Source organism: Peromyscus eremicus, chromosome 4 (genome assembly GCF_949786415.1).
Source record: "Peromyscus eremicus chromosome 4, PerEre_H2_v1, whole genome shotgun sequence".
NCBI classification, from domain to species: Eukaryota; Metazoa; Chordata; class Mammalia; order Rodentia; family Cricetidae; genus Peromyscus; species Peromyscus eremicus.
In genome coordinates, this window is record NC_081419.1 from 11,425,042 (window position 1) to 11,450,910 (window position 25,869).

Sequence of the window (25,869 nt, forward strand, 5' to 3'; positions counted from 1 at the left end):
TGGTATCCAGATCAGCCTGGAATTCCAAGTCAGGGGTACATAAGAAAACCCTGTCTCCCAGCTCCCCCCAAAACAAACAAACAAACAAAAAACTAAATAAATAAAGTGCAGAACTATGATCCATTTCACTTGCTTTGTAGGAAACATAAGAAATAGTACAAAATGGACAAGTATTAACAAAAATGCCAAATGCAAAGAAAAATACTGCTTTTAAAATTGTTCTTTGTAGCCTGCTATTACCATGTATGTATGTGCACTGGAACAACATATGTGCATCAATGGAAGCACTGGAAAGAAAGCTGTCATTCATAAACCTGCTGGCCTGGTTGGAGGCTAGTTACATCAGTGACCAGAAGACACTGCTCTGCAGTGTTTTCACACAATTTTTCTCAGTGCCTTACATGCAGGCTATCTGCCCCATTAACAAAACACTAGCCTGTAGAGGAGGAACAGGGAAAGCCAGAAATGACTGTGGCTGTATTATGTGTCTAGACCCTGCTCTTGAAAAGTAAAATAATTGAGCTGGGGTAGCGTGGCAAGCCCCATGACAATCTGGACAAAGCCGAGCTCTCAGCTCATCCTGACAGAATTTTTTAGTATGTCTAAGGATATTCTTAAAATCTCCTTTCTCTCAATTCCTTAAAGCTTTCTGGAAAGACATTATGCTTGAACTATACTGTTCACGAAAAACATAAGGACAATATGAACAAACACATGTAGCAATAAGGTGGAACTGACCCTTTCCTAGTTGAATTATACCACCAATGCTATCTTTGTGACAGCAGAGCACCGGAAAGAAAATGACCATGTTTTCTCTGCACAGTACATATCTGGCACCTGGGGAAGGGAGGAAAATAAAGTGCAGCACAAGTATAGACTACAACAATCTAATGTCATGACCCTAGCAGGAAACATACCAGAGAACCTCTGCCAAAAAGAGTCAGAAATACACCCTGGCATCAACAAGTGAAAAAAAACTCACTTCTCTATCATGCTCTTGACTCTACTGAATACTAATGACAGGACTTTATTTTTCACTATCTGTTTGGTTTAAAACTGCAATGTAAACATAACTTTAAAAAATTTATCACCTCCCCCAATAGCAAATATATTTCTAGTTTAAAATAAGAAGCACCAAAGTTGAGGCTTTGTAATGGTCAGAAAGAAACAATCAGCTAAAGTGTCCATGCAGCAACCCCAGGAAGGAAGGGGAGAGAGGATTCCACACTGGACTCTGTCAGGATAGCTGGACAAAATATGTTACATTCCTGCTTATAACAGAGCAACAGCTACCTCCCTTTTAGGGCTACTGTGAGATTTTTTTTTCCTTAAATAAATCATATATGAGGATTATAACATGGTGGGCGTAACATCATTAACAGAAATACATCTTCAGTAAATATTATTTAAGCCATGCAAGATGCTGCTTATTGTTAACTTTTCCTTTTTTATACACTGGACTATATTTTCTCAGATAATATGGTGACTGAAAATTCCCTGTGAAGATTCATGTGTGGTACTCTCTGGTAATCTACCTCTGTATCAGGTATGATTCTAGGTGCTTAGGATAAAGGATAGGTATAGGAGGAGGTGGGAGAGGGGGAGATCTGCCATCCAAGGAACAGAGCTACACAATAATCCAGCTCAGAGTATACTGCATACTTACTAATACTGGATTTCAAGTGTGGTTTAAAGTTTAGCTATGTGGATGATCGTAGCAGGGGCAGTACACAGGTTTAGGCAGAAGGGTATCTGTGAGTTCAAGGCCAGCCTGGTGTATCAAGCTGATGTATTTAGTGAGTTCCAGGACAGACAGAGCTAGCAAGTCCTTGCCTCAAAAATAGAAGATAAATAGTTGGATAGGTAGGTAGCTAGGTAGGTAGATAGATAAATAGATAGATAGACAGACAGATAGATAGCTAAATGGATAGATAAATAAATGAATGAATGAATGAATGAATGAATGAATGTTCGGCTATGTTAAGATTCAACTGTCTAAACACAGCTGGTGTATTTATTGAGTTCCAGGGCAGACAGAGCTAGCAAGTTCTTGCCTCAAAAATAACTAAATAACAAAATAAATAACAAAATAAATAAATAAATAAATAAATAAATAAATAAATGGGTGGGGAGGGAGGGAGAGGGAGAGAGAGAGAGAGAGAGAGAGAGAGAGAGAGAGAGAGAGAGAGAGAGAGAGAGGGAGAGAGAATGAATGAATTAGTTTGGCTATATTAAGGTTCAACTGTCCGAACCTAGTATGACCAGGGCAGACGGAGCTAGCAAGTTCTTGACTCGAAAGAAAGAGAGAAAGAAAGAAAGAAAGAAAGAAAGAAAGAAAGAAAGAAAGAAAGAAAGAAAGAAAGAAAGAAAGAAAGAAAGAAAGAGGGAGGGAGGGAGGGAGGGAGGGAGGGAGGAAGGAAGGAAAGGAAGGAAGGAAGGAAGGAAGGAAGGAAGGAAGGAAGGAAGGAAGGAAGGAAGGAAGGGAAGGAAAGGAAAGGAAACAAAGATACATACATACATACATACATAGACAAATAGACAGACAGATAATTCGGCTATGTTAAGGTTCAACTGTCTGAACCTAGTGTGACCACATCACTCTGTTGAGACAGTTTGAGTAGGTAGTTTGAATGTTTAGTAAGCTGAGTAGTTTCTGTACTTCACTATTTAGAAGTTAGTTGCATACCCAACTGTATATGCAGTCTCTCACTGAACCCTGCAAACAAATTACTGTTTCTTTATTACCTTTATTTTGAAATTAAGAAGTGTGCCCCATGTCACACAACGCTAAAAGAATGAAAAACTGAACACACAGATGTTATATAGCAAGAGCTGTGCTTTTTCTCTTGTACCTTTGTTTTTTTAAAGGAAATACACAATACTAGGGAAATGGTCATTCCACCAGGCCTACTAGTATTGGAGTGGGCTAACACTGATAGCATAGAAGTCTTACTTGTGACAACATTTTTTTAAAAAGGATAATCTTTATTCACTCTTGACAACTTACAAAATAAATGGTGGTTTGAAGTGAATGGTTATCTATTTCTATACAGAAAATATTGTCTGTTCTCAACCTTCCTTTCCTCTCGTTTAGATTCTGTCAAAGTCATTTAGCAAGTTAAGAAAGGGGAGAAAAATAGATGACTTGTGTATAAACTGCAAACTGTGTATTTGGGAGTGGTAAAGCAAGTTAGAATACTATGACCAAATGTCTTGGGGTCACTGTTTAACTCTGAGAAAGAAAATGGACAGAAGGGAAGAGGACACTAACTTTCAGTGCCAGGTATCCCTGAAAACTCAATGTGCTTTGTGTTTCCAATCCTATGGAGATGGAAAGGGTTACATCAAGGCAAAGAGTAGTGTCTAGGTGAACAAACAGAACTGCATAATCCAGATTGCAGATGCTCAATTATATTGGATGCTCCAAGTTGCCCATGAATATAGACAAAAATATGACAAAGCCCAGATCATACAAAATATATCAAGTTGGTCAGCGGGGCTGGGATGTTAAGAACAGCAAAGCAAATCTTCCTGCCATTCAAAAAGAGAAGTAACATCTGTTAAACATCAGCTCCAAGCTCACCTAAGCTCACATATCAGCTAATGAGTCAGCACATGGAGGCCTTTAGATCCTCAGTAACTCAAAACACCTTCAACAAACACTGCGACTCTGTTTGACACAAATCCCATTCTATGATTAATAGTGCTCCAAAAAGGTATAATACACTAAGAGCCTGTTTTCAGCTTCTCTGAACCAAAATTAAGGTTGTTTTTTTTTTTTTTAAGGCAACAAGTTAAGCCTGAGGGAATCAACACTGACAGCTATACAAAAATCCTATGCGAGTACACAAAACCACAAGAGAAAAAGCTTTATATTTTCCTAAGACCTTCAAAGAGGCAACACAAGGAGCAGATCAAACAAACACCTCTCAAAAGAAAAATGTTTATAGCCAGGTGGTAGTGGCGCACACCTTTAGTCCCAGCACTGGGAAGGCAGAGGCAAGCAGATTTCTGTAAGTTGGAGGCCAACCTGGTCTACAGGGAAAGTTCTAGAACAACCAAGGCTACACAGAGAAATTCTGTCTCGAAACATCAAAAGAAAATTTAAAAAAAAAAAAATCTTTGAAAAATAATGTTTAGTATCACCTATAATTACAGCTCTACATAGAAATGGTTGGTTCTGTACGACAGGGTCAAGGAGAATACAGCTTACCAAAATTAATACATCTTGGCACACCAGAAACCAGAAATCCTAGATCTGATGTTAAAAAAAATTAAGCCATTTAAGAGACTGGTTCTTCCAAGGTGCTACAGACATGTTGCGTAAGGGGTAAAGTATGGGTATTAAACAATTATAGATTGGATGTATTTTTATTTAAATATGCCTCAAAAATGTATCTGATTTCTAAAAAATTTCTGATTTTAGTCGACCACTCAACCTAACCCACCCCTCACCCAAAAAAAAAAAAAAAAAAAAAAAAAATTTAAAAAGGTGACCATCTATTTTAGTTCCAGGATTCTATGATTCATGTCTGGGAACTAAAATTCAAAAATCTACTTCACAGTTAAGTGTGCCTTTTTTATACTAATCAACAGTTTGAAATAAACTACAAAACTGACCTATAATCCTTTTCACTTTAGTGGTATTTATGGTAAAGGGGTACACAATGAGATTTGTTGAAATCTGATAAATTGAAAATAGAAAATATCCTACTGGCCCATATATGCCATAGGGCCTCTAAATTGTTACAACAGAGTGGCCAGTTGGTCAAAGGTCCAACACAGGAAAAGTATCATGTGGCATGTTTCTTTGAACAGTACTAAGAGTACAAAAAAAGCTAACTTGACAAGATAAAAAAAAAAAAAAAGAAAGAAAGAAAGAAAATGAAGCTCACCACACATATTTCACTACTTTTCAAAGCTACCAACAGTTAAGGAATTTCTCATTCTACATTTATGACCGTGACAGTGTCATATAGTGATTTTTTTTAACATACATCTTATTCAAAATGTAACAGAGTAAAAAGCTTCTCAAAAATTTACTGAAGGCAGGTGGTTGGCCCAAGGCTTTAATCCCAGCACTGAGGCAGTAGAGGCAGGCAGATCTCTGTGAGTTTGAGGCCATCCAATTCCACATAGCAAGTTTCAAGCCAACCAAAGCTATGCAGTAAGCTCCTATCTCCAAAATAAAAATAATTTGCGTGTATATGTATGTGTGTATACATACACTCTCTGAAGATGAAAGATTATTGAGTAAAATATATTCACTAATTCTTTTTCATTATTCTATAAACCAAATCCACACACAAGTAACTAAAATTTTTAAGGGTATATAATTATTAGAAGTCAAACACAACATGCAAGTGAGTAATTTCAAAATAAGCAAGCAAATTTAAAAATAATTGTTTTAAACCACATTTAATCCTGAATCTGACCAGTAGGCCAGTATAATAGAACAGGTTAGCAGATACCAATAACTTGAAGTTACACTAAACAAGGGAAAGCAGTTCATCAAAATCTAAAAAAATGAAAGCAGAGTTAAAGCAACATGGTACACAGGTCTCTGAAACTGCAAAATATGCTATATAAAAACAAAACTTTAAAAATATCATGGGGTGGCATACACAAGCAAATAAAGTCTGTAACCTCCTAAATCTCAAGGATTAGTTAGCATAGTATGGAAAAGAGCTGTTAAATAAGCAAAACAAAACATAGATATGTATGTATGTGTATATATATATATACACACATGTACCTCCATCCTTCTTCTCCAATTCGTCCCTAATTAAAGGGGAAGTAAGTATCACCTTCAAGGTCAATGTGGGTTCTTTCGTGTTCCGAATTATAATAGAAGCTTCACTTATACATTGTTCCACTTGGTATTTCTCTTCTGTCAGTTTCTGAAAGTCACCAAGATATCAAAAACACTCAATCATATTAAAATCCCTAAAAGGGAAAACTTGTGCTAAGTTCATGAATATTACTAACTATTAGTATCACTAAGCCAAAGAGTAAATGAAATCCACAACTCTAACTAGTTCCTTACTTCAGGGATAACCTCTCTCAACTTAAGTAAATCCATTTTCCATCCCTCAAAAAAGGACCATAATGTCTACCATGCAGACAATTATGAAACAATATTTAAAACCATTTTTCTTCAATGTAAAATGTCACCAACAGCGTTACAAGAGTATAATTATTCTTGAAATGATTCCTGTAAACTATTATACAGCAGTAGATAGCTTGAAATGCTCTCCAAAATTATAGCACTACTTACAGAACAATTGAAACTACTTGCCAAGGACTTACGAAATAGAAGTAAATCAAGAAAGTATGAATGACTTATCTTCACATGAAAGAATGAATACAAACAGTTGCCTCGTATAATTACAATAGATCTCAGAAGTCATTCCACTGAGACTTATCATTATGAGATAATGCAAATGACATCCACAGGGAAATTTACATTGCTGCTTTTAACATACATGGAGATAAACATACAATCCTAGGGCTTTCATAAAATAATCCAAATCATATATTAAATATTATTGGACATTAAATTATAACTAAATAAATCCTACAAGTCATTTCTTAATGATCAAGTTTAATGTATATTAACGGACATAAAATGGACTGAAGGAAATAATACAAGGTGTGTTCTAAAAGAACTCCATCATTTACAAAAAATATAGTTTTAATATTAAGTACTTCCCAAAAAGTAAGAAAAAGAAAACTCATTACTCTAGTGTTGAACAGAAGAAGCCAAAGAAGGAAAAGCCCTCACTATGAATTAAAGAACCAGAAGTGAAATAAACACAGACAGACACACACACACACACACACACACACACACACACACACACACACACAGTTTACATTCATTATGCCAATGGGGGAAAAAAATCATTAAAGTTATCTATTAAAGGGCTGGAGAGATGAGTTGGTTATAGAGTGCTTACCACACAAGCACAAAGACTCAAGTCTGATCCCAGCACCCACATAAAACAATAGACAGGGCTGGAGAGATGGCTCAGTGGTTAACAGCACTTGCTGCTCTTGCAGAGGACCAGGGTTCAGCTCCCAGCACCCACATGGTGGCTCACAACCATCTGGAACTCCAGTTGCAGAGGACCTGATGCCCTCTTCTGGCTCCTTGGGCATCACATACATGGTGCACACAACACCAAATAAAAATAAGTAACAGGAACAGTGGCACCTGCCTAGAAACCCTGAACTGGGGAGGTGGGTACAGATGAATCCCTGGGGCTTTATAGCCAGCCATCCTGCCTATCCTAATTAGGGAGCCCCAGGTCACACACCAAGAGATTCTGTCTCAAAAACACAGTGAACAATACTTGAGGAAGAGGAACACACCAAACTGTTCTCTGATCTCCACATGCAAATGTGTGCGTGTACACACACACACACACACACACACACACACACACACAAAGATACCTACTCAACCTGGAGAGATGGTTCAGTTGTTAAGGGTTGGCTGCTCTTCCTAGGTTCAATTCCCAGCACCTACAAAACAACTCAGACCTGCCTGTAACTCCAGTTCCAGGAGACCTGACACCTTCCCACAGACATAAATGCAGCAAAGCACCAATGCACATAATTTTTTTTTTAATTTTAAAATATCTATTGGAAGTCAAACTAAAATTGTAAATTATAAGACATATCCAAAGTAAATAAACATAGGAGTTTGGACTAGACTGACTTCAAAGGTTACTGGGTTTGTCATCCTCTGCCTCCTTTGTTCAAAGAAGCTCTAAAATCACCCTGGAAAGGAGTATAGAGAGAAAAGGGTGTATTTCCACCTCAATTATATTAAGGTAGTAAATAACCAAACTGTTCCTAGAGTAGGTATTCAGAAAAGGTATGTAGTCTGTAAGAAAAGAAGGTCCTATCAGAGATTATTATTTCACACACTTTCACACACACAAACACACACACACACAACTAGTAGAGTAGTAGGACATTTGTGAAGGTCACACTAAAAATTATTTCCTGAGCCGGGCGGTGGTGGCGCACGCCTTTAATCCCAGCACTCGGGAGGCAGAGCCAGGCGGATCTCTATGAGTTCGAGGCCAGCTTGGGCTACCAAGTGAGTCCCAGGAAAGGCGCAAAGCTACACAGAGAAACCCTGTCTCGAAAAACCAAAAAAAAATATATATATATATATTTCCTGAAATATTACAATAATTATGTATGCTTAGAGAGAAATGTGAATACATTTGTATAACTTAAGATTACCACTTCCCAATGAAATGTACCTTCACCCAGATACAGAAAATTCATTGTTGGGAAGCTATAATGACTATATTAAATTAAAATACGTGTCTCATAATATCCACACCCTAAGTGTTCAAGCTTCTTTCACCTCTTCTAACATAACCCTTCAAAGATCTCAGAATATTTATGTCTTTTTAGTCCTCTCTTAGACTAGAAAGTACAAAGTTCCTAAAATTTGAGATGGTCTGCATAATCTATACTCTCTCTTGGGATTTGTCCTGAAGACTTACTAGATCAACAAAAACATTTTAAAACTGTGGTACCCAAAAGTAAAGATCCTCACTTGAGAAAGAAACAATGCAGAGTTCAACAAGTGCAACCTGCACAGAGAAAGCACTATTGTTTAGACTGGAACTGTATCTTCAAAGCTAAAGAAATGGGATAGACTTTCAGAGTAATAGTATAGCAGTGTACTCCTTTTTTCCAGCCTGGAATACCTGAGCATGAATACGACAAAACAAGCCTCACTAAGAGAGAACAGGAACCTAGCTGATACTTTAATCATTACTTTATTATAGACTCAAAAGTAACAGTGCTCATTACACTAAAGTAGAAACAGATAAATTCCTAAACAATAAAAACCTGGAACAAAGCCGGGCAGTGGTGGTGCACACCTTTAATCCCAGTACTTGGGAGGCAGAGCCAGGTGGATCTCTGTGAGTTCCAGGCCAGCCCGGGCTACAGAGTGAGTTCCAGGAAAGGTGCAAAGCTACATGGAGAAAACCCTGCCGGGGGGGGGGGGGGGGGGGGGGGACCTGAAACAAGAGGAATTTTATTACTATTCTGTTAACACAATGTATTGTCATGAGCCAGGTCTGGTAGCACACACTTTTAATCCTAGCACTGGAAAGATAGAAGCAAGTGAATATCTGTGAGTTCAAGGGCCAGCCTGGTTTACAGAGTTCTAGGTCATCTTGGTCTACACAAAGTACCAGGACAGTCAGGGCTACGTAGGAAGACCCTGCCTCTCCTCAAAAAAAACAAAAAACAAAAAACAAAAAAAAAAACACCTAAAAAGTGTTATTAGCCCCAAATATGTTACTAAACTTACCTTATCAAAACCCTTTTTCCTGTAATTCACTCAGCTTATCACTCTCCATCTTCAAATGTCACAATAGTTATAAAAGAAAGATGGAAAGAAGGGAGGGAGGCTGGAAGGCAGGAAGAAACTAAATACTTTTAACATTAAAAAAACACTGCTCTTGGCTAGAGAAATGGCTCAGTGGGTTCAGGTCTTCCAGAGGACCTGGGTTCAATTCCCAGCAACCATATGGCAGCTCACAACTGTCTGTAACTGCAAGATCTAACACCCTGACACAGACATACATGCAGGCAAATTATCAATGCAAATAAAAGTAAATAAATTATTAAAAGAAGAAAAACACTGTTCCACCAAAATTAAAAATAGAAAAGTCAAATATAGTCTTATTCAGGAAAGTATATTTTCAGACTTAAAACAGAATAAAATAGTATCCCAAAAGTTAATATAAGAGCTTTTAAAGTCAGAACTTGATCAACAGAGGCATAAAAAACAGTTTTGAATTTCAGTTACTATGTACATGTACAATATAGAGAAAGTGACCCAGTAATAAACTATAAACAAATTACGTAACTAGGGGGAAAGGTCCCTTTTACACAATAGAATATTACTCAACAAATATTAAGTTAAGTTATATCATTTGCAAGAACAAGGATGGAACCAGAAAGCATCATGTGGGCAAAATAAGACAGGGTCACAAAGACAAATAGTATGTGCAGTCTCTTATTTTTTAAAGTTTTATTTTCATTTAATGTATATGAATATTTTGCTTATGTGTATGTTAGTCCACCACATGTGCAGTGCCCATGAAAGCCAGTAGAGGACATCAGATACCCTGGATAGCTCTGAGTCACCTTTGTGAGGGTTGGGAACTGAACCTGTGTCCCGTGCAAAATAGCAAGTGCTTTTAACCACTGAGCTACTTCTCCAGACCCCTTCTTTATGTTTTCTTTCTTATGAGAATCTAGACTTTAAAAAGGGTAGCAAGACAGCTAGCTCTAGTGGCTAAAGACGCTTTGCTCCCAAAGCCTGATGACCTAAATTGCATCCTCAGAATCTACATTGTAGAGAGAACTAACTCTTGTATTTCCACAGCAAGCAAATAGTCAGGAGAAGCATTTGTTTGTTTGTTTGTCTGTTTGAAAACAAAGGGAAGACATTTGGGAAGGGGCAAGAAGAACAGCAAAAGGAGGAAACAAATAGGTGAATAGGATCAAAGTACATGGTCCATATGTATCAGAATCACCCAATAAAATCTAATATTTTGTACAATGAATATACACTAATTTTTCTATTTTTAATTTTTTTTAAACTTGCAAATTAAGCTGGGCAGTGGTGGCATACACCTTTAATCCCAGTACTCGAGAAGCAGAGGCAGATGGGTCTCTGTAGGTTTGAAGCCAGCCTGGTCTACAGAGTGAATTTCAGGACAGACAGGACTGTTTCACAGAGAAACCCTTGTGGTGATATTATGTTCCCCAATATATTGTGCACCCTAATAAGCTTAGCTGGGGTCAGAGAACAGAACAGCCACTAGACAGAGGCCAGAAAATGGTGGCACACACACCTTTAATCCTAGCATTCTAGAGGCAGAGATCCATCCGGATCTCTCTGAGTTCAAAGCCACACTAGAAATAGCCAGGCATGGTGACTCACGCCTTTAATCCAAGGAAGTGATGACGGGAAGCAGAAAGGTATATAAGGCATTAGGACCAGGAACTAGAGCCTGGTTAAGCTTGTAGGCTTTTAGTTCAGCTGACATTCATTCTGGATTGAGGACTCAGAGGCTTCCAGTGTGAGGAAACAGGATCGGCTGAGAAGTTAGCAAGGTGAGGTTAGCTGTGGCCTGTTTTGTCTCTCTGATCTTTCAGCGTTCACCCCAATACCTGGCTCCGGGTTTGTTTTATTAATAAGACCTTTTAAGATTCATGTTACAAACTCTGTCTCAAAAACCAAAAAAAACCTTTTTTTTTAAGGCATCTGCCTCGTTTAGAAGAAATACAAATTTAAAAAGAAACAAAAGAGGGCTAGAGAGATGTCTCAGTGGTTTAGAGCACTGGCTGTTCTTTCAGAAGACCCAGGCTCAGTTCCCAGCACCAACATGTCAGTTCACAACTGCTGTTAATTCCAGTTCCAGGGGAATCCAATGACGTCTTCTGAACACCCATACACATAGGGAAAACACTCATACATATAAAATAAAAATCTTTAATAATAAATTATTCTTCAAGAATGAATGAATGAAGCAAGCAAGCAAGCATGGACTGACAGGTGAGCCTTGACCAACTCAAAAGTTTAGACTTATGGGACGACATCTATTTCTGTGACACAGATATGAATACAGCCTAAATTACCAAGAAGCTACAGGTAACACATAACTGAAATGAAAGACAATCTCAACTTCCTAATCATTGTTGAACACATCTCTGGGACAGGTGGCAAAGTAGGTCTTAAGGTAGCCAGAACCCAAGAGCAGGCCAGCATTAGAACTTTCTAAACCCAACCCAATGTGAAAACAATTTGGAAACCACCAGGAATAGTGAGTGACTTTCCATAAACTTAACAAATGGGTGACTTTAAATCAACTAGTTCTTAGGACCTGCAAGAGGGTTCAACAGTCAAAGGCTACCAAAGCATGCTAACTTGATAGCCTGAGTTCAGTCCCCAGAATCCACACAAAGGCAGGAGGGAACTGGCCCCACAAATTTGTCCTCCAGCTTCACATATGTACATACATATGCACAAATACACACACGCACAAAACAATAATAAATTAAAATGTTTAACCAAATCTTCTACTTTTTAAACATTTTTAAAGATCTATTTATTTATTTATTTATTACTTATGCGGTGTTTTGCCTGCATGTACACCTACAAGCCAGAAGAGGGCACCAGATCTCATAATAGACGGTTGTGAGTCACCATGTAGGATGCTGGGAACTGAACTCAACACCTCTGGAAGAGCACTCAGTGCTCTTAACCTCTGAGACATCTCTCCAGCCTACAAATCTTCAAATCATTTTTAAATTCAAAATAACTTTTAAAGTATCATTATGAAATTATCTACAGTTGTTTGGACCCCGCACCCCCACCCCCAACCCCTACCTCTGGAGACAGGGTTCCTCTATGAATCCCTAACTGTCCTGGAAATCACTCTGTAGACCAGGTTGTCCTCAAACATACGAGATCAGCCTGCCTCCGCCTCCTGAGTGCTGGGATTAAAGGCATGTGCCACCACCACCCGGCTCCAAGAGTTTTATAATACTCAAAGACATACACAGTCTGGGGGTGGGGAGATGAAGAGTCTAAGCAAGACATGCCTGAAAGGTTTAAGACTGTATACTGGCCATGTGGTAGTGGCACACACCTTTAATTCCAGCACTTGGGAGGCAGAGGCAGGTGGATCTCTGTGAGTTCAAGGCCAGCCTGGGCTACAGAGTGAGTTCTAGGACAGCTAGGACTGTTACACAGAGATATCTTGTCTCAAAAAATCAAAAAAAGACTGTATATTAATGTCCTTATTTTGGTAAATATATCCTGAGTATAAGTCAACAGAAATGTGCTATAAATGTGAGTTCCTCACTGACCAAATCATGCTGGCATTCTTTTTTTATACCTATCTTTATACCTGACTTAACAATTCTTGTTAATAGTCATCAAGATCACTGTTTCTCAACCCTTTACAAATTCTCAAATGCAGTTAAAAAGTACTTACCTGAATCTGAATAGGAAGGTTATCTTTGACTGTATTTAGCAGGGTTTCCGTGGGTTTGTCTTTGCACATTAAAACCAGCTCCAAGTCCATATCATCTTTAATCAGCAAGCCTTTTGCAACCAAGCCAATCCTCATTACACCACACAATGTCCGGCCACCTTGATCCCTACAAATAAAAAGCCTGTATTATTATTTCTATAACCTATTTCCCAAGCTACTATTAATCACCACTTGGCTTCCTGAATACCTACATAAATAAACTATTATGTACACCCAGACATCCAAAAATCTACAAATTAAACCTCAGATTTAAGGCTCTCACATTTAAAGTTACTTTTCCCTAAAGACTGAACAAGGATCATATGTCACACTATAGGTATTTTAATTCATTATGACATCTCTTACTCAAGAATCCCAAGAATACTGAAACCCCTCCAACATTTTTTCAACTGCTGTTTTTTAAACTTCTGTAATTTTTAGCAATAAACTAAAGAACCTATGAGAAAGACTGGGAAAAAAAGCTCAGTGGGTGAAGTGCTTGCCATATAGCATGATGACCTGAAATCTAATCCCCAGCACCCACAAAAAAGCTGAGTGCAGGAACACTGGGGAAGCATGGAAGATATGGGAACATTCCCTGGCAGTTGGTGACTAGTGAGAGATATTTTAAAGAATGTAGGAGAAAGAGAGAGACAGAGGGAAAGAAAACCCAACATCAATCTGTGGCCCCAACACGTGAAGCATACACGCCATGTACTCACACATGCACATACACACACCACAACACTACCCCAACACACATTATAAATGAACTTATTTTTTTAAAGTAACATGTCAGTGCCTGAACTTAAACTCAGGAGAGCTGACCATAATACTCAAGCACTTTACATTCTGTGGTTGCTTCTCGAGGAAACAGTTACAATTAGAGATGGCAAGCAAGGCACCTGAAGGTTTGATTTGGTTAGACTAGAGGGGTGCAGTTTCAAAGCAAGGAATCATCAGTTAGTCAGAAATAAGTGAAGTTGAGAATGAAATGAAGTAGAGAGTATATTGTGGTGCAAAGTAGACAGGAAGTTAAAAATTAACTAGCTACTCGGTGCCTAAGACATAGGGGAGATTCAATAAACAAAGTACAAGTTGAGATGGAGATAAGTGCAAGCAACTGTTAGACTGTCAGTCATCTTGGATTGTTCCTTACTCTACTGTCTCACCCTCTCTGGCTCCCTAATGTGTACAGTCCCGTCTGCATAATCATCCTCAAAAATTTTGCCTTCAAACTAGTTTGTTCAAGTTCTCAACTAAACTATTTGAATAACTTCTTTCTTACCAGCCTTACCTCTAGCACCTTTGATCTATTCCATGCAGAATACTACATAACCTCCCAAAACCACTCTTTTGGATGACATCCCATGTATTTTCCTTCATGTCCCTCTGAACATTTAGACATTCAACACAGTAGCAGGCAGTCTAGAAGACTTCCTGGCTTCCTGGTTTGCATCTTGGCTCTATTACTGTGTGAGAGGGTGCTGCAAGCCGCAGGAAATCGTAATGGAATTCAGCTACTATCACAAAAGCTACTACTTGGAAAAGCGAAGGACTTCTCCAAAGGTCAAGCCATGGCTTAAGAAGTCTTGGTGATATTTTAGCTTTTTTTTTTTTTTTTTTTTGTGTGTGTGTGTGTGTGTGTGTGTGTGTGTGTGTGTATTAGCTGATTCCTAAAATAATTTTCTTGTGTGCTTCCAAAGAACTCCTAACAGTATATTTATCTAAAATGCCTATCAAGCATCCAAGGCCATACGAAACTACACCTGTCTCCTAGGTCAGGCGGACAGCTTTTATTTCTTATGCAATTTAGAGCGAGACCCTCCTTTCTTATACAACCTGACTAATAGACCCCTAACTTCTTACCTAACCACTTCTAGGAATATAGACTGAGCACATAGATCCCTTTTTTGATATACTAACTGGTCATCAGCACTCAGTTGACTTCCTCTTTTACTATTCCCATTTTGGATTGTAAAAAGAAAGCCTGGTAGTCACTGCCTGAGGAAAATTCTTACCTGCCTTTATGACCCCGTAGAATTCAAGCCTGGTGACCTTACTCAACCAGGGGATTGCTATTGCTTGGGTTTATAACTGAATTCCTGGGAGACTTAGGAGGAACGTGGAGAACTTAGAGACGGAGAACAGAGAGGGATAAGGAGGATTTGAACCAGAGAGAACGTATAGATGAGATGGAAGATGAGAAAGAGTACTAGCTGGGTAAGAACGAGATGAAAAGGACCTAGATGAGGCAGAATTAAGACGAGAGACTTAAGACAGAACTTACAGGGAGCAGTAGATATACATAGAGAGAAATCAGGCAAGAAAGGAGCTAGGCACGAGAACAGAACTGAAGCTGCATAAATAGGATGTTATGCCAGAGAAATTAAAGCAAGTGGACTATAGAGCTCGGTGTGCTGAGATTCTATTTCCCAAAAACAGTCTTCACTGTTCACAGTTTCTCTCCTGAGCCCCTGGGAAGTATTAATATTAAGGCTGGTCCCTCTAATATTATACAAGAAGAGGGGATGAATTAATTACACATACTTGACTTCTTTGAGCCTATTTCCTTCTCCATAAAACAAGACTAAACCTTCTCATATAGCAGTTCTCATAGAATTCAATCTAAGCAAGGAACTTTGTCAGAGGCTCAACATATATTAAAACCTCAGTAAATAATGTTTCTTAAATAGTCCCTATGGCTATTTCACATCTAAACCTTTGCTGAGATTTTTGCTTTTGCCTTCACTGTTACCAAAACCCTCCAGATCCTCTGAGCCATTTCCAAATACTACCTCCTTAATAAAGTTTTCCTTTTTTTTCCCCCTTGTCTCCCCCTACCCCTTTCTTTTAAGACAGGCTTTCTCTGTGTAGCCCTGGCTGGCCCTGTAGACCAGGCTAGCTTCAAACTCAGAAATCCACCTGCCTCTGCCTCCCAACTGCTAGGATTAAAGCTTTTTCTGATTACCAGAAACAACATTTTATCTCTCCCTCCTCTGTACTTTATCTAGAGGAAACTGAAGCACAGATACGAAGAAAAAATGGATGAGATATAGCTCAATGGTAGAGTATTTGCCTCGAATGCTCAAGTCCACTCCTAAGTAAGGAAACAGGAAGCAAGGGGAATCTGGAAGGCAGAAACTACTTTTGCCAACACACGCACACACACACACACACAGAGAGAGAGAGAGAGAGAGAGAGAGAGAGAGAGAGAGAGCGCACAGAGTAATCTTCAAGTAAAAATTCATTAATGTCTCTGAGTTAATTCTCTTCATGAGCAAATGTAAAATGGTGGAAATTTAATAAGCAAAATGTCAGCATAAAAAAGAGAAACAATAGTAACAGACTAGTTGGTTTATTGAAAGATAATATGAAAAATGATCTGGACTAGTAGGTAGCACACAGTAAATGTAAATAGCCATTGTTAGCTCACTTATTAAATTCTAAATTATAGTCATGACATGTTTGATCTTACATTCCACATGTAGAAGACAGCATGGTTGAGCAGAGAAATTAATCCCTAATTCAAAAGTCCTGAACTTAAATAATGAATTTGAATTTAACAGTTACTGGAAAACAAGCAAACTAACACAATAAATTAGTTAGAACTGAGAAAACAGTTCTAATGCTGCTAGTCATGTAAATTGTGAGACCTAGCGCCCCTGGAGTCAGACTGTAAAAAGGTAAACAAATAGATTCAAGGAAAATCACAAACAGCAGCTGTGCACAAGTGTCTGACACTAGACTGTGCTTTAAAAAGTTCTGCCCAGTCTCACTGATTTTCATGCTCTTTGTAACACTTATAGACCAGGAGCCCAAATATGGGTGTACATAGAACACAGCTCTAAACGTTTAAAGACATATCAACCCCTGATTCATAGAGTAAGAAACAGATCTACTCTGTGCTCCTTGAGTCCCACCAAGAAATCACAGGTAAGCACTCAAACTGGGGTTTTTCAACAAATGCAAAGACTTTACACAGACAAAAAGGAGTGTCCAAACATAAAGCTGTATTTTAAAGACTGAATGAAGTGTGGAGCACATATTCTTTTAAAAGCCTTTAATTAAAACATAGTAACTTCATCTAAATAAGCAAAACGTCTGAATGCTTTCTAAAACTATGTCAATCTCAAAAAAAAATTAGAAGATGCATTTAAAAGGTACAAACTTCCATGAAATATATACTCAAAAATAATAAACAGTAGGAAGAGGCATGTTATAAAATGTGTATAAAACCCTAACTTTTTCAAAATTTTGAAAAAGCAATATAAATGCTACAATTTAAATCTGGAAATCATTAATGACTTAACTTGCATAAGAACTATAACATATACAGAGAGCCAAGTTTAAGTATATAGGTCCCTAGTTAACCCAGTCATTGGAAAATATCATTAATTAACATGAGCCCCAAATTAAAGAATTACCATTTTAAAGCATCTTATTTGAGAAAAACTGGATTTGTTACAAGAACCTACAAACTGAGACACAATCCAAACTATACACATGTGTACAGTTACATGTAACAGCAGTTGCCATGCTCTTCAGCATGAAGCTCACTGCTTATCTTTGAAATGAAGAGGAAAGGCTGCACTATCTTTCAGTACAGACCATCCATTCACCAATTTTCTCCTACTCTTCCTTGTGTACTTACCACAGTGATGTAAACAGAACTGAAAGCTGGAGGGAAATTCTGAAGCCTTTACTTTCCAATTATATAAGCCAAGACTAAAGTAATGTTTTTAAACCTATAATTATGGTATAACCAATCAAATAAACTTCATTTTCCAGAGTAGGTAGAGACTTTCTCTAATCACAGTAACAGGGCTCAAAACAGTACCTCCAAACTGGCATGACATAGAATCTCATGATCTGACTGCAGGCAGCACTGTGGTTTCATCTTATGGATCGCTACTATTGCTACCTTACAACACTTCTTATGTAACTGTTAGAAGGCCAGGCTTCCATTAGTCCTTCCTTCTACACATATACAAAATGAACATTAACATTATGTAACAATGTGCAACAAAGATATTGATATGTTCTGTGAATTAACAAGGTAAAGATAGTTAATGCTGCTAGTATATTTTCCTATATTCTTCTAGACTATGATTTCAAAATGTCTGACACAAATGGTATTTTTTGCTTTGTTTTGTTTTGAGACAGGTTCTCACTATGTAGCCCTGGCTGTCCTGGAACTCACTGTGTAGACCAGGCTGGTTTCAAACTCACAGTGATCCAGCTGCCTCTGCCTCTAGAGTGCTGGGACTAAAGGCGTGCACTACCATGCCCAGCTAGAAATGGTAATTTTATTACTTTCTTGAAATAGAAAACATTACTATTTATTCTAGAACTTAAGAGGCTAAAACCTGTCATAACCTTCAAACATTGATGTCCTCTCAAAAGAGGTCCTGGAGGACCATCTTCTTTTCTCATCTACTCATGGGTTTCCTATAGAATGTAACTCAGAAAAAAAAGTTATGAAACATTGACTTCCTTGGTTATGTCACATATAACAAAATTCAAAGAACAGCACGCACATCACCAACTCAACAAGACCCACAATTTTTTCTGAGCAAAGCTTGATAAAAGCTATTCAACACTCACTTGGAATAGTTTTCCACAGCCTCTTCTTTCTTTACTTCTGTCTCCCCCTCAGTTTTTGTGCCTTTATTTGTTTCATCCAGCCAATCTGAGACATGTTTAAGAGCACATTCAACAGTAGACACCATATTTTGAACAGCTTCAAGTTCCTCCGGAGATGGATAGATTGTTGAATGTTTCACCATAACATGGCGATCGTCATTGGCAAAAGATCTAATAGATCTCTGTCAGAAGGGGGAGGGAAAAAAATTTAACAAAAGGAATGTCACTTTGAAAGAATAACAACATAAGTGTTTTAAGTCAACATAGCACCAACCACTGTAAAGCAGTTAATAAAATTATGCTTATGAATGGAAAGTAAAGTCCTATTTTATTAAACCATACCCAAAAATAGAAGTTATTTCACTCATGTGATGATAGGGTTTAAATCAGTCACACAAAGCATTGTACACACTATGTCTTTTGGCTGAACCTGTGCTTTCTGATTACCCCTACCAAAAAAAAAAAAAAAAAAAAATCAAGCCGTCATCCATCATCCATATCAAATACCACATGAGATTGTAGCCTCAAGAGTCTCTAGAAACTCTGTGGTGGTGGTGCTGCATGTCTTTAATCCCAGCACTCAGGAGACAGAGGCAGGCGGATCTCTGTGAGTTTGAGGCCAGCCTGGTCTACAGAGTGAGTTCCAGGTCAGCCAGGGCTACACAGAGAAACCCTGTCTCAGAGAAGGAAAAAAAATATCTAAAACTGAATGATGGTGATTCACACATGACACCTAGCCACCTCCCAAAGTGCTAGACATTCTCAGACCTTTAATTAAGACTGTATAATACAGTAACAAAAGAAGATACAAATTTATAATGTGAATATGGAAAACCCTGCGGTAATGCTTAGTATCTGACATCAAATCGTTGGTGCAAGCCTTTAAACAAGAAGCAATCCCAAATTTCATAATGGGGAAAATATGAATTCCAAAGCTATCAACTTCCCCAGCTAATTAACACATGTATTGAATTCACGATCAAAATCACGAAAGATTTATCCAATAAGCTCCAGATAAACATGTTTAAGTATTAAGATAATTAGATCAGAAGAACTATAAAATAAAACAGAAAAATGATTGTTCAAATCTTAAAACTCAGAAGCAGCAATAAAAAAGAAAAATGATTAATCAAATTAAAACACAAAATTTCTACATCAAACATCTACACTAAAATTTAAAAAATAAACTATAAAAGAAAGCTTTATATGTGTATATATATATATTATATATATGACATTAAGTCATAGGACTATAAAGACTACAAGTAAAGCAAAACTAAATTCTGTTAGAAGCAGATAATTCACAAGGAAGGCAACACAAGTCACACTGATTTTTCTGTATTTCACAAAAAAAAAAAAAAAAAAAAAACCCTAATAGGGAAAATCCCAAGTTAACATTTTTCCCCCACCATTCTGAAATATTATAGAATTTCTTCTCCATAAAAGCAAATTACCTGATTTTAGACCTTGGCAAAACTTTTTAAAAGCAAATTAACACTTAAAGAAATACTACCATACTTACTAAACAACATATTTCAAAATACACTAGTAATTATTATTTTATGCTTTTTCTCCTAACTTATGTCTTTTAAAACCTCTTACTTGAGGGAGAAAATTTACACAATATCCTCTAGAACTACAATATGAAGGGGAAAAACTCAGTAAATCCTACCCTAGGCACCAGCTGGTAAAGGCACCTGCAACTAAGTGTCTTGAGTTTGATCCATAGCACTCACATAGTAGAAGAAGAGACTCAATTTCTGTAAGCTGTCCTCTGACCTTCACATATATGCCATGGCATGTAAATTCACACACACACACACACACACACACACACACACACACACACACACAATACACAAAAATATAATTTAAAAATTTAAAGACCAGCCTTTAATCCCAGCACTCAAGAGGCAGAGCCAGGCGGATCCCTGTGAGTTCGAGGCCTGCCTGGTCTATAGAGCAAGTTCCAGGACAGGCTTCAAAGCTACACAGAGAATCTCTGTCTCGAAACAAACAAACAAAAAACAAAAAACAACAACAAAAAAAAAGTAAGACTAAGACACCAGAGATAATTATTTCATCTAACATCATGAATTCAAAGTCTGACCTCTCACAAAAACCAAGCTTCCTTGACATTCACTCTAACACTGCTTAGTATATTCAACAATTAATTCTATTATTTTAAAAGCATGTAAAAAAGGTACCTTTCGAGTTAAAACATTCATGTTTTAGAAACTCTTCCACAATTCATGTGTACAAGTTATTTAATTTTCATGAGAAAGAAATCTGGACTTCATGTAAAAGTCTATATAGAAATTATTTAAATTCAAGGTTACTGAGCTATAGTGATTTGTTAATGCCAGTTTTATTATAAAATACTATTTATAAACATTCCTACTCTTTGTATTTAGTGAGTTATGGCATACAGTAGCTTGGGCTCTAAAATGTGGTTTCTAATCATTTTTTTAAGATTTATTATTAATTTCATGTGTGTGGGTGCTTTGCCACACAGCATGTACGACTGTTCATCACACACATGCAATACCCAAAGAAGCCAGAAGAGGGCATTGGACCCTCCAGAACCAGAGTAAGAAATTGGTTGTCAGACACCATGTGCTTACTGAGAATCCAATCTAGGTTCACTGCAGGAAATGCTCTTAACCTCTGAGCCACCTCCCAGCTCCCTCTAATCTTTTCCAAAGATTAAAAAAAGTCTGACAACCTGAGTTTGATCCATGGGACCCACATAGAAGGGAGAGATCAACTTCTCTTAAGTTGTCCTCTGACCTTCATACACACACCATGTTAAAAAAGTATAGTAACCATATTTATCTGAGGCACTGAAACCAAGACAACTGTTCATTAACTACCTTTACTGTTAACATTTCCAATTTTACACTATATAATCTTTTACAACTAAAACATGAAAGAAATATCAGTCATCACTCACCATGGTTTCCTATGGTATTTTAGCTTCTTTTTCCGATCCTTCTCTCTCTTTCTTGTCGTCTTCACTAGACACTGTTTTGTGTAACAATACCTCCTCATATGCCTGAATCCCCTGACTGCTCAGTGTCAAATATGAGCAAAGATGTTTGAAAATTGTTCTCTGGATTACACCTGCAAGAAAAAAGAAAAACACCTTTTCAACTTGTCAACAATTAGTTTCAAATCTAAAAGTGGAGCCCATAAACATAATCCATGTTGATTTCAAAGAAACAAACTTTACTGACAAAATTTGCCTTATTTCTTTTATTATTTATTTACTTATGTTTATGTGTGTTTGTATCTCTGTGTTTATGTGGGTACTCAAGGAAGCCAGAAGATAATGTTGGATCCCTTGGAGCTGGAGTTAGAAGTAGTTCCAAGCCATGTGCTGTGGAATATTTAACTATGTAAAGATGTGTTACATTTGTTTATGTTGCAGAAGGTTACTTTAACTGTGTAAAGATGGTGTGTTACATTTGTTTCTGCTGCCTTTGTTACCGATGTAAAGATGTGTTGCATTTGTTTCACCTTGCCTTCATAAGGTACCTGATTGGTGTAATAAAAAGCTAAATGGCCAATAGCCAGGTAGAGAAAAGATAGGCAGGGCTGACAGGCACAGAGAATAAACAGGAGGAAAAAAACTAGGCTTGAAAAGAACAAAGAAGAAGAAAGAAAGGGATATGCCTGAGGCAAGAAGCCAGGCAGCCTCCAGCCAGGCAGCCTCCAGCCAGACACTAGAAGCAGTGAAAGTTAAGATATACAGAAGGAAGAAAGGTAAAAAGCCCTGAAGCAAAAAGTAGATAAAGAGAAACAAGTTAATTTAAGTTAAAAGACCTAGCCAGAAAGGAGCCTAAGCTAAGCAGAGCTTTCATAACTACTAAGTCACCATGTTGTGATTTGGGAGCTGGTTGGTGACCCCAAAAAAGCAAGCCTGGTACATACATAGATGCTAGAAATTGAACACAGGTCCTCTGGAAGAACACTACTTGTTCTTAACAACTATGTCATCTCTGGAGCCTCTCTTTTTTTTTTTTCCCTAAATAATTACATTATCTCAAACAAGTCTAAGGGATATATGGGCAGAAAAAAACAACCCTCCTGTTATTTACAGTGTGGTAACTGAATCCCTAGCCCTCCTTGACAAATGTATTTGCAAAGGCAGACAGACTCTCACTAAGGAGTCACTACCTAAAAAGGCAATACTGCTATAGGTGGTAACAATGCTTCAACTAACCAGATTTATAATAAAAAAAATTGATACTTTGTCAGACCTACATGAAAATTCAATGAGTAGAGCATCTTAATATTAACAATACCACTGATCCACCATGATACTTTCCCACTTAATACTGCCATTAGGCTGACAGTACATGTTGGCATAATGTTTATCCTTTTGGTCTTTTGTTTTTAGGACTAAAATTCAAAATACTATTCTGGCTCTGTGCCTTAACTCCTTAAAGAGACTGGGGGGGGGGGGGGACGAAACCATAAACTCAAGCATTCCCTTGACTTGTATATATTCATGCCCCAGACTTGAAACCCCACTAGAGTTTGGCTTCATTACTTCATTACTCCTGGATATCCACTCTCCACTCCCCTGGATTACCTGCCAGAAGCCTTAATAATCACTCTGCTACCTATGTTAGTTCATGAGGTTTTATTTTACTACAGGTAAGAAAAAAAAAAAGTTCTGAGTGTATGGGTAGAATATGCCCCAGCTACATAAACAATGGCTGGGTCAAGACAGATCCCAGGCTTTAACAATGCAGCTATCAGAATAAGAAAGCTACAGAAGATACAAAAGAAATAGCTTCCTCTTCATCTAAACAGTAGTCTTTAAGTTTGCTTCAAATATGAAAACCTTCTCAGTATTACTTTCAGTAATAGGTTCTTAATATTATTATAGTTGCTCTCTTAAAGAAAGACATTTAACACCACTTAATATTTACATGAAAACACAGCCCTAGAACTGAATTCAAATGGCACTCTGCTATGACCTACATTCATAACTATTCCTATCTATCAACCAACCTCCCTAACTGTTTCACAAAATCTCCCTGAAATAAAAGAAATTTTGACAGAAAGAGACACAGACACACACATGACAAGTTCAAATAAAAGTGTGATTACTGCACATATCATATGAAGAAGAGATTGCACAAGCAGAACTAAAACATTTCTTGGAAAGAGGTTATCTCAAAAATGTTCTTTTCACTAAATCTTTAACATCCATGTAAAATCCATGTAGTCTTCAGCACCTCCCATTCTCAACACTATCTTATTTTAAGGGAGTCAACCATTCATTATGTAGCTGTGAATCCAGTAGCTACAAAGATTGCTTTATGTTCAGTAAGAACTCAAAGTCCAGAGGCTGGAGAGATGGCTCACCAAGTAAAAGCTAGGTTCACAACCAAAAACATTATCAAGAACTAAAAGTCCATAAACTTTACTCTGTAAAAGGGTGAAGCTATTAAGCCAACAAAATTAAGGAAGAAGACTGAAAGCAAAAACAGCAAGAACAACATGACAAGAAAATTCTGATGTTTCAAAGGAACCCTGACTTGGTTAAGGTTTGCACAGAGAACAACTCCTCTACACACACAAGAACCTCTGACAACTTCATAGTGTAACAACATATACAGTAATTCATAATAAAAGTAGTGTCTACAGATCTGGGAAGTGGCTATAAATAAACTCATAAATCTCACTCAACTTCACACTGTTTACAAATGAATAGAATAAAAAATTAAGGTCGCACTACTAACCAGATATAAGGCATGTACATCATGTCTTACAGGCAGATCCAACATGGGTCACATGCAGCCAGTGACAGCTACAATTACAGTCCAACACACAATTATAAGCTTACTTAAAACATTAAATTTTTGTGAATTTTTTTCATAACTCAACTGTGTGGGTTTTTTTTTCCAAGCATGAACTTTGTAAATGACATCATTATGTCACAAAGTCAAAAGGTTGGGCATATTTGAAAGAATCTAAGTCACAGCCCAAGACTTTTGTCTCATTTTGTCAATCTAATTTTAAGAGGAAAAAAGGAGAAATGGGGTTAGGAGGGACAAGATGGCTTAGCAGATAAGGGCACTGGCTGTTCTTCCAAAGGATCTGGGTGCCCATAAAGCAGCTCATAACCATCTACAGCTCTAGTTCCAGGGGATCCAGTGCACTCTTCTGGCCTCCATGGGCACCACATATGATCACGATACATGCAAGCAAAACTAAGTAATTTTTTAAATATTTTAAGTCAAGTTATATTTAGTACAATCTAAGCAGCCAGGAAGAAATCATGAAATGTTTTTCAGAGTTTATCTTTTTTAAAAAATAGTCAATTTAGTGGTTAAAATTCTGGCCTTGAAACTAAAAAAGTAAAAAATAAACTGCAAGCCAGTGAAGTAGTACACTCCACTAACCCACTCAGCACTGAGGAGACAAAGAGGAGGCTGTGTGTGCAGGCATTCGTGTGTGTCCACATGCATGTGGAAGCAAGGGGACAAATGCCCTTCCTTCAGATACTGTCCATGTCCACATATTTTGTTGTTGTTTGTTTTGGGGGGCGGGGTTCCCCTCTTTTGAAATAGGGTCTTAGCCTGGAAATCACTGATTAAACTAGGCCGGCTGGCCAGTGAGTTCAATCTCTAGGACCCACAGAGTAAAAGAAGGAAAGCAATTCCCACAAGCTGTGCACACATGAACACGTGCACATAGACTAACAATCCGGGAATGGTGGCACACACCTTTAATCCCAGCCCTTGGGGAGGCAGAAGCCTGTGGATCTCTGAGTTGGAGGCCAGCCTGGTCTACAGAGAAAGCTACACAAACCCTGTCTCGAAAGCTCTTCTCACTGCCCCAGGATAATATTTAGTGATTCACTGGTGACAGAAATAGGGTTGAACATCTATCAATCTTTGAATTTTAATAACCACAAAAGTGGTTCTAAAAGTCTGGCCTATTACTTTATATTCCTTCCTGTCCTCTACAGATCTCATTTTCTTTCCTATTTTAGATAACTACTCTTCACCAGGCCAAGACCTACAGCCTAACCTGACTACCATTTTTTCACAGTTCCTCCTCCTTTTCAGACCCTCACTTTTATCTAATTTTACCTAATTCAAATTTTGCAATC

General features: G+C 37.7%; 1 protein-coding gene across 9 annotated transcripts in view; it reads right to left on the reverse strand.

Moving 5' to 3' along the window:
- Strbp (spermatid perinuclear RNA binding protein) overlaps window positions 1–25,869 on the reverse strand; it is a 134,851-nt gene that overhangs the window by 53,018 nt on the left and 55,964 nt on the right. For 8 of the 9 annotated variants that reach the window (XR_009378712.1, XM_059260203.1, XM_059260201.1 and 5 more), the window contains exons 2-5: window positions 21,691–21,860; window positions 18,699–18,919; window positions 13,053–13,218; window positions 5,756–5,900 (exon numbers count right to left, since the gene is read on the reverse strand). Coding sequence is in view for 8 of the 9 variants with exons in the window: in XM_059260203.1 (XP_059116186.1) it covers window positions 5,756–5,900; window positions 13,053–13,218; window positions 18,699–18,919; window positions 21,691–21,693 (535 nt within the window). In the remaining variant the exon portion in view is untranslated. Of the gene's footprint in view, window positions 1–5,755; window positions 5,901–13,052; window positions 13,219–13,303; window positions 13,394–18,698; window positions 18,920–21,690; window positions 21,861–25,869 lie in introns of those variants that run through there. The other variant, XM_059260205.1, reaches the window with a different exon arrangement.